General features: G+C 43.1%; 1 protein-coding gene across 5 annotated transcripts in view; it reads left to right on the top strand.

The window, feature by feature from the left end:
• Positions 1-10,774, top strand: part of Ldb3 (LIM domain binding 3) — a 57,065-nt gene extending 46,291 nt beyond the window's left edge. For all 5 annotated transcript variants that reach the window (XM_038349568.1, XM_038349570.1, XM_038349567.1 and 2 more), the window contains 4 exons: positions 143-323; positions 799-919; positions 5,217-5,332; positions 8,812-10,774. In XM_038349568.1, the coding sequence (XP_038205496.1) occupies positions 143-323; positions 799-919; positions 5,217-5,332; positions 8,812-8,901 (508 nt within the window). In that variant the 3' untranslated portion in view covers positions 8,902-10,774. The remainder of the gene's footprint in view (positions 1-142; positions 324-798; positions 920-5,216; positions 5,333-8,811) is intronic.
• Positions 10,775-15,849: the final 5,075 nt, after the last annotated feature.

Here is a 15,849-nt window from a genome sequence, read left to right as displayed (position 1 = left end):
TTCTCGGAATTATATGGTATTTCGTTAGAACAATCATTAAAGCAGGCATTACTAGGTAAATGTATGAATATTGTTGGGGTTCTTAAATATCTGGCTCTAATTTCTGGGGCTCATTTTAAAATACTGCTGTCTGCCATGCCAGGGGCCCTTTTCTGGTAGCCATGGGCCGCTCTTGGCACCCGGAAGAGTTCAATTGTGCCTACTGCAAGAACTCCCTAGCAGATGTGTGCTTTGTGGAGGAGCAGAACAATGTTTACTGTGAACGGTGCTACGAGCAGTTTTTTGCCCCGCTCTGTGCCAAGTGCAACACCAAGATCATGGGGGTAAGTTGGCAGCACCCCTCCCTTGGGCCCTTCCTTGTCTTTTCTTCAACTGGACTGGCTTCCTCCCTTCCCCTAAGATTTTCGGTCCTGGCTAGAAACACTCTCAACAATCTGTTGATAACAGAGAAAGCAACTCCATTTCCATCCTAGAATGGAATCGGTTTGCCACTAACTCCTGAACCAGGGAACTAATTGACTTGGGCAAGCAATGCTATACACATGTGCCACCAGCTTCAAATGGTGCCGGGTTGCCTCAAAGCAGGTTCGCGCTTCGCAGCCTGACCTGTTATCTGCCTGCGGCCCTGACTCTCAGTACCCTTCTGGCAAAGTGGCCCTAATTAGCCAGACCTCCCTTCTCCACCCTCCCCTGCCTTCCCGGCAAGCTGCTTTTTGAGCCCCGTTGCCCCGTTCCCTAGGCGACTTGGACAGCAGCCCTGGGAAATGTTCTGTCCTGAACCCAGATTCTCCCCTCCAGGAAGTGATGCGCGCTCTGAGGCAGACATGGCACACTACCTGCTTTGTCTGCGCAGCCTGCAAGAAACCTTTTGGAAATAGCCTCTTCCACATGGAGGATGGAGAGCCATACTGTGAGAAAGGTAGGCATGGGAGATATGGTGTAGAGAGGATGCAGCATGACACCATGCTGGAAGACCCTGTACCATTTCCTACCTGGGTTGACAGGCAGGCATAGGAAGCTAAGTCCTGCCTATGTCAAGGGGAAGAAGGGATCTTGTGCATTTTGCTTCATGTGTGGCACTGGGGATCAAACTCAGGGTCTTACACAAGGTCCTGATTTTGTTTTTAATGGCTGAATCAAGCTATTATACATTAGCTATTTATACATTTTACTCTTTCCCCGGCTCCTTTGGTTTCAGCTTTTGGGGAAAAGGAGTCGGAGTTACAATGTATTTTATACAACAGTCTCTGCTCCCTTCTATGTTTCTAATATCTGAATTCCACATTGCTTCCCTAAACCTTGAGAGACCTTTCAGGCTATGTTACTTGGAAACCCCGGTCTAGTCTGAAGAGGGGCCTTGGCTCTAGACTTCGTTCTAGTTTCTGTTCCTGACTCCACCCTGAGACAGCTTTGCAACCCTGAGGAAAGCTGCTCAACTTCTCTGAGAGACTGTAACAGCTGCCTTGTGGAGTTGCTGTGGGGACGGAAGCAGGGAGGGGCCGAGTTGTGGAATGCCAAGTGCCTTTCCCTCCCTCCCTGCCTGCAGTGTTTTTCAGGCTTCCTCTCTGCACCTCGCAGTGTAATATGTTATTGCAACATGTGAGGAATTGTGGTGACTTCTGGAGTCACAGGCATCCCGGCTAGCTGGCCTTTTAGTTCCGTCCTTCCTTCATAGGCTGCTCCTTCTTGGAAGAGTTTAAGGCCGGGCCCGATAAGGGAAGCACAGACCTGAGGGCTGAGATAGCAGCACCAGAAAATTGGATGAGGAAAAGCAAGGAGGCCAATTATTAGAGATAGCCTCATTTTGTAGAATATATGAGGAAAATGCCAATATTTTTAAAAAATAGTATTACTCGTATCTGTACTATCAATTTTTAAAGCCTTCAGGCCACACAAAATCAACTTTGAAATAGAAAAATCAATCAGTAAGCAAGACTAAAACTTCCAGAAGTGGATTCAAACTGTTTGAAGAACAAATTTGTGACCGGGCAGTAGTGGCGTACACCTTTAGTCCCAGCACTAGGGAGGCAGAGGCAGGCGGATCTCTGTGAGTTCAAGGCCAGCCTGATCTACAAGAGCTAGTTCCAGGACAGCCAGGACTACTACACAGAGAAACCCTGTCTCGAAAAACAAAAACAGAAAACAAACAAACAAAACAAAAAAGAAAAGAAAGAAAATTTGTGAAAAAAAAAACAAGGGAAGGAATTACTATTTAATAAGGCTAGTTGAACTGTTTTTTTTTTTCTGTTCATCTTTTAACCATAAAACATATATTGACTGTGTAGTCTGTATCAGTTTCTGTGAGATCTCTATGCTCAAAAATCTTAAGCAAGGGCCAGCACAATGGCTTAGTGGGTAAAGGTGCTTACTAGGAAACCTTGGCTGCCTGAATTTTATTCCTGTAATCCACATAAAGTAGGAGAGAACCAACCTCACAGAGTTGTCCTCTGACTTGCACACGTACTCCATGGCACAAATCATGCACACTAATAATAGTAACAATAATTTTTTAAAAAAATCTTGGGCTGGAGAGATGGCTCAGTGATTAAGAGCACTGGATGCTCTTCCAGAGGTCCTGAGTTCAATTCCCAGCACCCATATGGCTGCTCACAGCTGTGTATGGGATTCAATGCCCTCTCCTGGTGTAAAGATGTACATACAAACAAAACATCAATATACATAAAATAAATAAATATTAAAAGGAATTTTAAGCAAAGCCATTAACAGGGTCCATAATACTGACATGGGGATGGTGGATAGAAATACGGATGACGAAAGGTCCTCTTCCTCCTTTAATCATTTATGAAGTCTTCTAAAATAAGAGCCAACAGTTAATGTTTATGCCAAATACTTCATACATTTCTTAATCTGGTCAATAGCGATAATCCCATGAGTTTTGTGCTATAGTTTTATAGTTGAGAAGGCTACAGTCCTAAGAAGCTGCCCCAGGTTTAACAAATTCCTTAATAGAAATGGACTTTGAACTAGCTTTTTCGTTTTTCATACTCCATGTTTATAACCCTGATGGCATACTGCCTCTCAGTGCGTGGTCGAAGACAATGAATAGACATACCATCCAGGAGATGAACAGAACCCAGGAAGAGGCTAGCCATGGTAGAGCTGTGGAGAGACAAATATATTTGGGGAGCTGGGGAATGCAGGGAAAAATGAAGTTTTTAAAGGGATTTGAACTCTTCTAGAAAAATCTAGAAAATGTCTACAGTAGTATGGTAGAATTGCTATGCTCTGAGAAAGGAGCATAAGACCTTATGAGGCCTCAAGTGTGAGACTCTGGTCATTATTTCTTTGAGTCTCAATTTCTTCATCCACAAAATAAGACCAAAAATTTTTTAAAAAGTCTGTCTCTGAGAGACATTGTGAAGATCGTATTCATTCATTCATTTGCTGATTGGCTTGTTAATGCGGTAAATTCATTGGTGTGCTGGTTTATGGCTCTGTTGAATACTGACCGCTGACTAGGTCTTGTTCAGAAGTACAAAGAAAAGTAAGGCATGATTCTTGATGTTAAGGTTCTTGTAAGGAATGCCATCTGTCTTTGTCCATCTTGTCTAGTGTAATCAAATGTCTGAGGCAGGGGGATTTGCAGCAAACAGAGAGGCATTTGACTCCTGCTTCTGAAGGCTGGGAAGCCCATCGTCAAGGGCCTTTTTCTGTCATCCCATGTGGAAGGTGGAGGGGCAAAAAGGAGAGGAAAAACTGGGCAATGGGAGGCCACGCTCATCTTCATAAGAATCCCACTCCTTCTGAACCTAGTCTCTCAATAATAACATTAATTCATTCAATAAATAGAAGCCGTGTGACCCAAATGCTTCCTGTTAGGCTCCGCCTCCTACCACCAGCGACAGGTGTGCTTCCAACGCATGGGTTCACGGACATGCTCACAGCGCAGCACTGTCTTTGTAAAAGTAGTCAGTAAACTTCGAAGCATTATGGATAGCATTTTGTGGTATTATCTCCCCTGTTGGGGGAGGAGAAGGAGGACATAGCCCTGTGAAATACATCAAATAGTGTTTATAGTAGTAGAAATCTGTTGTCAGCATGGATGCTCAATGACAGAAGAGTGGTCAAGCAAATGCCATTCCAAAATTACTGGAGTCTTAACGATGAGCTGCAGAGATGACTCAAGGGTTAAGAGCACATGTAGAAAAATAAAATAAAAAAGAACACATAGAGTTCTCACAGAGAACCCAAGTTCACATTCCAGCACCCATGTCTGACAGCTCACAATTGTCTCTAACTCCAGTTCTTGGGGACCTAACGCCTTCTCATGAACTAACTCCATGGGTACCTGCACTCATGTGAATATAACACTCCCTACATACACACATATATATATAATTAACAATTAAAGATAAATTTTAAACAAAACAAATAAACCTTAAGGAGTCTGTACCTGGAGAGAGAGCTAAGCAATTAAGGGCACAAACTGGCTGGGTTATGGTGGCGCATGCCTTTAATCCCAGCACTTGGGAGGCAGAGGCAGGTGGATCTTTGAGTTTGAGCCCAGTCTGGTCTACTACAGAGTGAATTTCAGGGCTACACAGAGAAACCCTGGAGAGAGAAAGAGAGAGAGAGAGAGAGAGAGAGAGAGAGAGAGAGAGAGAGAGAGAGAGAGAGAGAGAGAAACAAAACAAAAAACAAGAGAGGAAAGAAAAAAGTACATTACTGCTCAGAGTGCCCATGTTGTTCCTACCACTCACATGGTTGCTTGAACAGTGTGTCACTCTGGCTCAATAGAATCCAACAATGTTTTCTGAACTCGGTAGACACCTGGACTCCTGTATACACACAAAACTAAAAATAAAATAAAATCTGGAAGAAAAAAAAGACCCTCATTCTTCCAAAATAAGCCCAGTGACTGGGCAATGAGGAATATTGTTTTTTAATTTCTGTTTGGGGATTGACCTGTTTGAGCTATCAGAGGAGCAAGAGAGAGAAAAGAAGCAATCACTCCCAAGGAAGTTCATGACAATTCCAGACAAGACCGGCACAAGGTGGTAATTAAATCCAAGTGTGAGCTAATGCAACGTTGGTACAAATTACCAAAGGAGTGGAAAATAAACTCAAGCATATAAGGAGTACTATGTGAAGTGTCAAAGCCCACTCCCCCAGCTCGCTAATGTGGGGCTGTCCTGGTCTGGGGTCCATGCTGCTGACTGTTCTTTGGGCCTGCCTCACTTTGACTTTTGTTGCAGACTACATCAATCTGTTCAGCACCAAGTGTCATGGATGTGACTTTCCTGTGGAAGCTGGCGACAAGTTTATCGAAGCCCTGGGGCACACCTGGCATGACACCTGCTTCATCTGTGCGGTACGTTTCTAGCCTGCAGAGGGTAGAAAGGACAAAGTACAGTCTGGTTGGCCAACCCCTTGACACACAAAGATACAGCTATGACATTCTGGTACCATAATGGTACTTAAAGGTTGCCAATGCCCGGTCTTGATATGTCACGGGTAAAGAAAGCTGTATTACAGACTGGAGAAATGGCTCAGTGGTTGAGAGCACTGGCTGCTCTTCCAGAGGTCTTAAGTTCAAGTCCCAGCAACCACATGGTATCTGACATCTATAACAGGATCTCATGTCTTCTGTCATGCAGGTGTACATTAGACAGAGCACTTATATGTAAAATACATAAATAGATAAATGTTTAAGAAGTCTGTATTACCATGGATTATTTACAGAGCAATAGCAGCAAAGTACCCTAGGATTTGGACAACCAGTTTGTTGTCTTACCAGTATAGGTAAGGGCAGCAAACGATGGCCTGAGAAGCAGTGGCTTCCCCAGGATATATGCTGCCTTGGCTATGAAGTGGTATGAAGGCTTTACCATGAACCCCAGTCCTCAGCTTATTGACTACGTCTCTGAAAGGTTGAGATAAGGTTTCTCTTGTTCGGACCTTTAGAAAGCAGGATGAGTATCACTTTCCTTTCCTAAGTGGTCCTGTTCTTGATAGACAGTGGCCAGCAGATAAGCCTGAGATTAACTATTAACTGTGTGCAGTGAGCTGAATCAGCAGGGCATCTGTCTAAGAGACTGGCCTTCCCTTTAGAGGCCTTTCAGCTGAGATGAGATTGTGAAACTGTGTTGCCTGTACTCAGACTTGAGTTGGAAACAGGAAATGCTCATCCCTAATAAATCTCTATATTGTCAGTCTAACTGACTGAACTTTATTTAGGAAAATGAATAAACTATTGGTATTTTAAGAACCAGAGTTTCTCAAGGTGAATTTGGAGTATGTATGATATAACTGTGCTGTTTAGGGGCTGGGGATATAGTTCAGTTGGTAGAGTGTTTACCTAACATCCATGAAGCCCTGGGTTCAGTCTCAAGCTTCATATAAACCAACTATGGTAGCATACACATATAATCTCAGTACTTAGGAGATGGAGGCAGGAGGACCAGAAGTTCAATGTTAACTTTGTTACACAGTGAACCTAAGGCCAACTTTGGATAGGAAGTCCTGTCTATAGATAGAAAGATAGATAGGTAGATAGATAGATGATAGATAGATAGATACATAGATAAAAGATAGATATATGAATATCTGTGCTGTTTAAGCCTGAATAATCTTTTTACGAATTTAGGATGGAGACAGTCCTAGTCATCAAGTTTACTGCCATATATTTTGAGTTCTGTACTTTACTCCTTTGCCTCCACTATTTATGGGGTACATTGTGTTCAATGTGTATTAGTTTCCTAGGGTACAATACCAGACACTGCAGAAATATATCTTCTCAGTTGGGCAGTGGTGGTGCACGCCTTTAATCTCAGTACTCAGGAGGCAGAAGCAGGCTGATCTCCATGAGTTCTAGGCCAGCCTGGTCTACAAGAGCTAGTGCCAGAACAGGCTCCAAAGCTACACAGAGAAACCCTGTCTCAAAACAAACAAACAAAAAAAAAAACAAAAAAGAAAGAAAGAAAGAAAGAAAGAAAGAAAGAAAGAAAGAAAGAAAAAAGGAAATATATCCTCTCATAGTTCAGCAGGACAGAAATCAAAACTCAAAGTACTAACAGACAGCCACACTCTCTCCTGATTGCTAGCCATCTTTTCATTCCCTGGTTAGTTACAAAATTCTAGTCTTTGTTTCCATTGTTATGGTGGCTCTCTCTCTCTCTGTCTCTCTCTGTCTCTCTGTCTCTGTCTCTGTCTCTCTCTCTCTCATTCTCTCTCTCCCTCTCTCTCTCGTACAGAAAAGCTAGGATTGGGTGGGTCATGTTCTCTGATGGAGGGGCTCCAGCAGCAGCTTGAACACTGAGTTTATTTTATACATCTGAAACAGGGAGGCCAGGTTATCACATACAGATAAACAAGGAGGCGGGTTTAGCTAATAGCTATAGGGGAACAGCCTCAGGCTGTAAGCATCCAGGAGAAGGAAGTTGTTGTCCACACTTCCTACATATGGTCCACGTCTTAGTGTTTCTAGTGCTGTGAAAAGACACCATGACCACAGCCATTCTTATAAAGGAAAACATTTAATTGGAGTGGCTGCAGTTCAGAGGTTTAGTCTGTAATTGTCTCATCGTGGGAGGGAAGTATGGCAGCACACAGGCAGAGCCGATGCTGAAGAGGTAGCTGAGAGTTCTACATCTGGATCAGCAGACACCAGGAAAAGAGAGGGAGCCACTGGGCCTGGATTGAGCTTCTGAAACCTCAACCCCCATCCCCCACCCCCGCCACACACACACACACACACACACACACACACACACACACACTTCCTCCAACAAGGGTACACCTACTCCATCAAGGCCACACCTCCTAATGATGTCACTCCCTATGGGCCTACAGGGCCATTTTCATTCAAACCACCAAAGTCAACATCTGCAGACAGACCAGGGGAATGCTTTGTCATTTCCCTGAGCCTGATCAGAAGTCTTTGCTGTTCCTATTGGTCTGAGCCATTGGAGCCCTTTACTCGCCTCTGCTCATGTCAGCAATATACATTGACTCAGGACTTCATTGGCTCCCCACAGCATAACATGAATTAGACTTTTTTTTGTTTGTTTTATCACATATAGTGTCTATTCCACTAGATTTAATGAATTTGAGTTCATGCTTTTCAGAAGTCTTTATCTTACTTGGATATTTATTTATGTTTATAGACAGAGTTTTGAGCAGCTAAAATGCCTTTGAACTTTTGACCCTTCTACTACAACATCCCTAGTATTAGGATTTTAGGCAAGCTCATCAAGCCTGGCTCATGTGGTTCTGGGGATCAAAGCCAGGGCTTCATGCATGATGGTCAAGCAACTGGCTACTTATTCAGCCCCCTGGAAGTCTTCATGTTATATGGGTCAACCTACATACTCTATTCAGTCATTAAGGCTTTGTAGCAGGGTGGAAGAACAGGCTGTTTGTTCTCCTAGTTAGGTGCAACAGTGCATTTTTCTAAAAGGGTGATTTTTAAAAATTTTTATTTATTTATATTTTATGTATGAGTGCTATGCAGGTACACCTGCACTCCAGAAGAGGGCGTCAGATCCTATTATAGATGGTTGTGAGCCACCATGTGGATGCTGGGAATTGAACTCAGGACCTCTGGAAGAATAGTTAGTGCTCTATAAACGCTGAGCCATCTCTCTCCAGTCCCTAAAAAGGGTGATCTTTTCCCCCATAGGATCTCCCTAGATAGCCCAATTTAGTTCTTGAACTCAGGACCCTTCTGCATCAGCCTCCCAAGTGCTGGGACTAGGAGCATGTCTGCCATGTTATGCTAGTCTGAAATCTTTTGCTCACGTCTTCTCTGCTGCAAGATCCCATCTCACACCGCTCTGTCTTCCTTCCCAGGTCTGCCATGTGAATCTGGAGGGGCAGCCATTTTACTCCAAGAAAGACAAACCACTGTGCAAGAAGCATGCGCATGCAGTCAACGTGTAGGGGCCCAGAGTGGCTGCTGCGGGCCAGGCCCTGGCTGCTCCTGCTGCCGACAATGAAGGAGTCAAAGATCTTTCTTCTGGGGGGAAAGGGTGACGAGAGGAATGATTGAGCCTTTTGAAGTCTAATTTTAGTCTTTTCTTGTACACACAGATTGTGTATTTGCGTAGTTCAGACAAGAAGCCAAAAGAAGATTCTAAAACCAGGTAGTAATTAATCCACAGCTGGAACGGCACTTCAGCCTTTTGGGAAAGGATTCCAAGGAATCAAAACTGAAAAACAAAAAAAAAAGCAATGTTCAAAAATGATACACCTCCCCAGCCATCGCTGTTATCAGTGCAGGGACAGAGCTCAGGGCAGTTACGGAGAATCCAAAACACGCTGCGGAGTTCTGCAGGGCTCCTTGGCAAACACAAGATGTGCCAAACAGTATTTGCTGTGGGGTTATTTTTAGAGCCAGCACTGAGCGCTCCTTAGCTGAGACCCACTGGGCCTTCCTCACCAAAAAAGGAAGAGTCTTTGCTTCAGCACCACAGAGCTTCCTCTGCGCATCAGACTTCAGATGTAGAACAAACTGAAACATGTAAGGGAAGTCCAGAAACCTGAAGCGATGTCGGGCCACCAGGGGGATAATTAAGAGGTTCTGGAAAGGTCTTTGGCCCATGCCAAAGACAACCGAGAAAAGATGAACTCTCTTTGTATCATCCTGCTTCAGTCTGAAACATCTAACGTCCCTGGGAAGCTTTGCTCCTTCTGAATTGTCATGGGGAAGTACACGTGGGTTTTCCAGTTTTGCTTTACAGTGTGTCAGAAAAGGTTTGCAAAGGACTCTGGGTAGGGTTTAGTCTCGGTTTGGCTTGAAGAGGGTCCTAAGCATGAATGTCCCGTGCATGTATTTCATCTCCACCCATGACTGCTCATGTTGTGGGTGGGGGTAAAATACATCTTCCACAGCCCTACTCTCAAACAGGCTCAGCGGAAAGACAAGAGAGACGGCGCCAAACACAGGGTGGCAGAGCATGCACTCATGCCCAGCTGTGTGCGGGAAGAGTAGCTTGCTTTCTGCCAACCTCAGCTTGGGCTGCAGGATGCCCACCTTCAGGGCTGCACCGTGCTCTTCACTCGTTCCTTTAAATGTAGTACACCAATTGCATAATCGCGCTGACTGCTGCAAGGAGGGGAAAAGATACACTTGCCTTTTGGGCCAGCATTTTGGAAATAGTATTGAACTAGACCTGGCCTTCAGAGTCCTTTACAGATACGTAGAGCTAGGTAGAAATAGAGAAAGTGGCTCCTTTCTGGGTTGGAGACGGTACAATCACTTTTCTTTCTAGGAAGTGCTGTTAGGAAGGAGGTTCACTGGAAAAGACTTGGATGCAGGCTGTGTGTATGTGCGTTTCTCAATGGAGCACAGTGTTCCGGCACTCGACAGGCTCACTGCCCCTCTCTCTTTACTCCTGTTTGGGATTTTTCTCTTTGCACGTTTGAAATGCTTTATGAGAATGCATTCAAACTCTTCTTTCTTTTGAGGACTAAGGCTTTCAGGAGACTGTCATCCTACTGAAGGGTGTCACTCAGTCAGACAGAGCCTAAGGTAGCCCATGGTTTTTCTATGTCAGGAATCACCAGTCCCCTCGGGCAGCATGGAGGACAGTTAGAATTGTGCTCCTACCAAGCAGCCCTTCTTTTCTTTTGACTCAAAGCTTCAGGCTGAGTAAATTCTGCTGGGACAGCCTGGAGATTTGTTCAGAGATACAGAACAGTACCTTGTGCACAATCTGATATGTTTGGAAAGGACAAGGAGCTTGCTGACCAAACAGAAAGGTTCTAAAGCAGCTGATTTTTTTAAAAAGGTATCTTAGGGTTTTTTTTTTTTTTTTTTTTTTTTTTTTGAGACAGGGTTTCTCTGTATAACAGTTCTAGCTGTCCTGGAACTAGCTTTTGTAGACCAGGCTGTCCCCAAACTCACAGAGATCCCTCTGCCTCTGCCTCCAAGTGCTGGGATTAAAGGGTCGCCACTACTGCCTGGCTCAAAAAAGTATCTATTAAATAATCTGAAACTAGTCTTGAGGAAGGGAAATAAAAATTCCTAATGTTATGTTTTCCAAATCTCTTTTTAAAGATTTTTTTTACATGTGCACAGACACTGTTCCTCTGTAATTTATCATTTTCTGTAGGATCTTTAAGAAGAAAAGTAAAATATCCCAAAGGAAAGTATCACTATCATTCTATATTAAATAGTTGTTTTTAAAAATATTTAATAGTTCATGTATAGTTTTGAAGGACTCTTATTTTTCAAAACCAAAAAATTTTAGGGGCTAGGTGTAATTAGAATTTTCCTAGTACTCGGGATGCTCTAGCTTCACTTCCCAACACCGCCAAAAACCAATTTAAAGGTGTTTGGCAAAGGAGCTAGTTTCAAGAATGGTATACCGATGAGCCTGCATAGTGTTAAGGTTAAGGCTGTGTGGCGTTCAGGTTAACACCAAGGCTTTCCCGTGACAGCAAACGGTTTTTACCGGCTCGCAGGAGGAGTACAGTTTGTCTTGTCTTCTTATTGTTGGCAATAATCTAATGTACTCACACACACTCTCCTTTTGGAGTAGAATGACTTGTATTGGCAGTGTTTGTGTTACCAACCTAGTCTTTGTAATGTGAACTTCTCAACCCAAGGATTCTTGCTTTGGGTCTTTTTCCTTTCTTTTTGGTAAGTTTTTTGAGGTAGAGTATAACGTGTTAGAGGTGTGCACAAAACTATTTTGCATGTTTTTCTTTCTCTTTCTTCTTGTTTTTCTTTCTTTTTTGGGGGAGGGGGGCCTGTGTAGATTCTTTTTAGCAAAATAAAATTCAGAAAAAGATACACAAATACTAATTTTTATTCTGTGTAAAGTTCTTTCATTTGTCATTTACAAAAAAGTAGCTGACATCTAAATGGCCACAAATAAAAGTCTGAGACAAAAGAGTCCTGTGAATAAGAAACTCTGTTTACTCGGTCTGTTGCGCAACAGCAACATAGTGATTTTATTTATGCAAAATTGTATGAATAGCACACATGTTTTATATGGGAAAGGAACTAATAAGCAGAAGAACAGGCCTCGGCTTGCATTTTTGGAAAGGTGCTTTTAGTTACTTGGTGGCCCAATGTTTCATATGTGGTTCTCACAATACAGCTTCTGCCTCTGGTACTACGGACACTATGATCAGGTTGTTTGTTTGATTTTAAATTGTTATTTCGTTTTGTTCTTTTTAGTAAGTGTATAAGAGCACATGTGCCATGTTGTGCATGTAGGGGTCAGAGGACAACATTCAGAGGTCTTCCACAGTGTGGGCTCTGAATACAGACTCAGGTCAGGTTCAGAAGCAGGTGTTACTACCCACTGAGCCATCTCAATAGTCCAGACTTACTTGTTTATTTGCAAATTTATATATTTTTAAAATGTATATTTATTTTTATTTTATGTGTATGAGTGTTTTGCTTGCATATGTGTCTGCTCACCATTTGTGCCTGGTATCTTTGGAGGCCAGAGGAAGGTACTGGATCCCTTTGAACTGGAGTTACTGATGGTTGTGAGTCACTGTGTGGGTGCTGGAACTTGAACCACCATGGTCCTCTGCAAGAGTAACAGGTGGTCTTAACCATTGAGACATCTTTCCAGCTCCAACTTTAAGGTTTATTTTTATTGCTTTTTAATTATGTGTATATGTATGTGTCTGTGTATGTATAGGCATGTGTGTATAGGTGCCTAAAGAGTCTAGAAGAAGGTACTGGATTTCTCTGGAGCTGTAAGAAGTTGTGAACTGCCTGACATGGGTGCTGGGGACCAAACTCAGGTACTCTGCAACAGTTATGCAAGCTCTTAACCACCAAGCCATCTCTCCAACCCCACAGATTCATTTTTATTTTGCTCCACATAGCTTCAAATACAGAAAAGTTGCTCTATTCCTTTCATTTCCTTTTTTCTCCCAAGTAAATTCAGAGGAAAATCTTCTAGTGGCATTAAGAAAAAATAATACCAAGCCAGCAGTGATAGCACATGCTTTTAATCCCAGCACTCAAGAATCAGAGACAGGCAGATTTCTGTGAGTCTGAGGCCAGCCTGGCCTACAAGAACTAGTTCCAGGACAAGCTTCAAAACTACAGAGAAACCCTTTCTTGAAGAAAAAAAAATAGTGAGCATGAACAAAGCCCCAAGGCTCGATTCCTAGCACCTTACAAACCATCCCAGGACTCAGTAGGTAGAGGCAGGAGTTTAAGGTCACCCAGGACTACACAGTGAAACCTTATCTTAAAACCAACAAGCAAGCAAACAAACAAACATATTACTTTAGTAGTGATGGCAATTTGAAGTGACAGCAAATTTTTAAATAAACAATGAAGAAGATCTCATAAAATCATAGGATTTAAATTTGGAGGTGACTAAGAGGTCATCCAGGGACCTTCTAAATGTGAGACTAAGGTCTGGAGGGGGAAGTGACCTGTTACAGAATCAGCCAGAAGCATTGGAATAAGGACGGACTTTGACATGATGAGACCTGGGCTTAGGTCAAGGCTATTTTATAGACTTTTAGTGACACTGGGAGAGACTCTTTTTAGCAGTTTATCCATCTGAAAAAGTCAATAACACTTTTGCCACAGAGCTATTTTGGAACCCAAATGTAAAACCATCTGAAGAAGCCGGCTGGTAGGGGCGCATGCCTTTGATCCAAGCACTCGGGAGACAAAGGCAGATGGATTTCTGAGTTTGAGGCCAGCCTGGTCTACAAAGTGAGTTCCAAGACAGCCAGAACTGTTACATAGAGAAACCCTGTCCCGAAAAACAAAACAAAAATTCTGAAGAAATTGCAATTCAAATTTTCACCAAAATATAATATTAGTCATTATTGCCAACACCAAAGCCAAGGACCCTGGGGCATGTTCTTCACTCTTGTTCATTTTCCACCCGTTCCACACACATAGCCTTCTGGGAGAACTAGCTGTGAAAATAAATGATGTAACAAATAATTCAAAAACACAAACCACAGAAATCAGAATTCGGCATCATGAGCTTGCATCAAAATTTCTATCCTTGACTGGGTGTTGGAGGCAAAATAAAAAGTATTTGTCCTGAGCTATGTATGGCATTTCTCACCTGCAATTCCAACACTTGAAGACAGAAGCAAGACCAGGCTGGAAGTTCAAGGCCAGTCTGGTCTAACATAGTGAATTTCAGACAAGTCTGGGTTCTATAGCAAGACCCTGTCTCAGAAACAAATAAGTTTGTTCTTTTGCCTTGTTGTGTTGTGGCGGCGGGCCGCTTCCCACCACCTGGCTACTTTACCCAAAATAATAACACACAAATTGTATTCTTTTAAACACTGCCTGGCCCATTAGTTTCATCCTTTTATTGGCTAATTCTCACATCTTGCTTTAACCCATATTTAGTAATCTGTGTAGCACCACAAGGCTTACCAGAAAGGATCTTAGCCTGCGTCCATCTCGGAGAGGAAAGCTATGGCATCTTCCTGAGGTGTCTCCAGATGAGGAGACCCAAGAGGGACCTGGTACAGAGCCCCAATTCCTACCCCCAAAATGCTATAAAACTACCATGGTCTGGAGTAGTGGTGCTCACCTTTAACCCCAGCGTTCATGAGGCAGAGGCAAACACATCTCTGTAAGTTAGAGGCCAGCATGGTCTGTATTTTGAGTTCTAGGTTAGCCAAAGCTAGTGAGACCCTGTCTCAAAAACAAAACAAACAAACCACCCAGCTTACCCTCAGTAGTCTTGAGCAACTTGGAGCGTATGTTTGTGGCTTTTTTGTTTTAGTTAGCTTATAAAGTAGGTTTCCTTATGGCATTTTCACACATACTCATTTGGGTTGACCTTCCCTTCCTCTCCCCTCGGCTGTGTTCCCCATCTCCTCTTAAACCCTTCCACCCAGTGTTTTCTTCTACTGTCATATCACATTTGCTTTAGTGTCCTTCCCATCAGCCAAGGTTTCCTTTATGTTGTCTGCTCCACTGTCCCCCAGACAGCACACAGGAGGCAAAGCCAGGCTGATAGAAGGATATTCCACCCAGAGGAAGCACTCTGAAGATGAATGGAAGCCATCCCCCAAACACATTTTGGATAAAACAACAATTCACTGAGTGCTCACCAGGGGTCAAGGGGACTGCTCTGGACAGAGAGAGCATGACTGTGAATTCCACAGACAATCTACGTTCGAGGAACTTAAACTCCAGGCAGTTGGAATCAGCCAGATCAGAAAGCAATGTGGGTTGGGTTAACTGTAAGAGGAAGAAATATTTGGGCATTTTCAAGCTGTTCTATAGGATAACAATGGCAAGAGGCTGAATTTACATGAATTCATGGTAAGGACAACACATGGAGAAAGAGTTCTAGCTGAAATAAGCTTAGCAGTGGGCTCCATGTTTTTCAAGGAACATGTAATTCAGAGTTAGATAGCCAATGTGAAATATTGCTTTGAGTCTTTCTAGGGACAGGTCCAGAATCCAGTATTTCTTCTCACATTCCACTCACATTTAAACCATTCATACAACCTGGGCAATAGATGGCTCCTTGATGTAAGATCGTTTATGTCCCAGTAAACTCATCATAAGCTGAAAATATCCTAAGTAAAAACTGTATTGAAGGGACTGGGGATGTCCATAGATGATGGTAGAGTGCTTGTCTGTCATAGATTAAGCCCTGGGTGCCATCTGTAGCAATGTGGAGAGTATGGTGACATTTGCTTATAATCTCAGTGTTCAGAGGGTGAAGGTAGGAGGACCAGAAGCTCAAGGTTATCCTGTCATCCTTGACTACTGATATGAGATGTCCTTCTGTGTTGCTTTCATTGGTTGATGAATAAAGCTGTTTTGACCAATGGCTTAGCAGAGAAAAGCCAAGTGGGAAATTCTAACAGAGAGAGAGAGAGAGAGAGAGAGAGAGAGAGAGAGAGAGAGAGAGAGAG

This window comes from Arvicola amphibius, chromosome 12, assembly GCF_903992535.2.
Source record: "Arvicola amphibius chromosome 12, mArvAmp1.2, whole genome shotgun sequence".
Taxonomy (NCBI): domain Eukaryota; kingdom Metazoa; phylum Chordata; class Mammalia; order Rodentia; family Cricetidae; genus Arvicola; species Arvicola amphibius.
The sequence above is the reverse complement of the archived record's forward strand: the minus strand, read 5'-3'. Positions and strand labels throughout refer to the sequence as shown.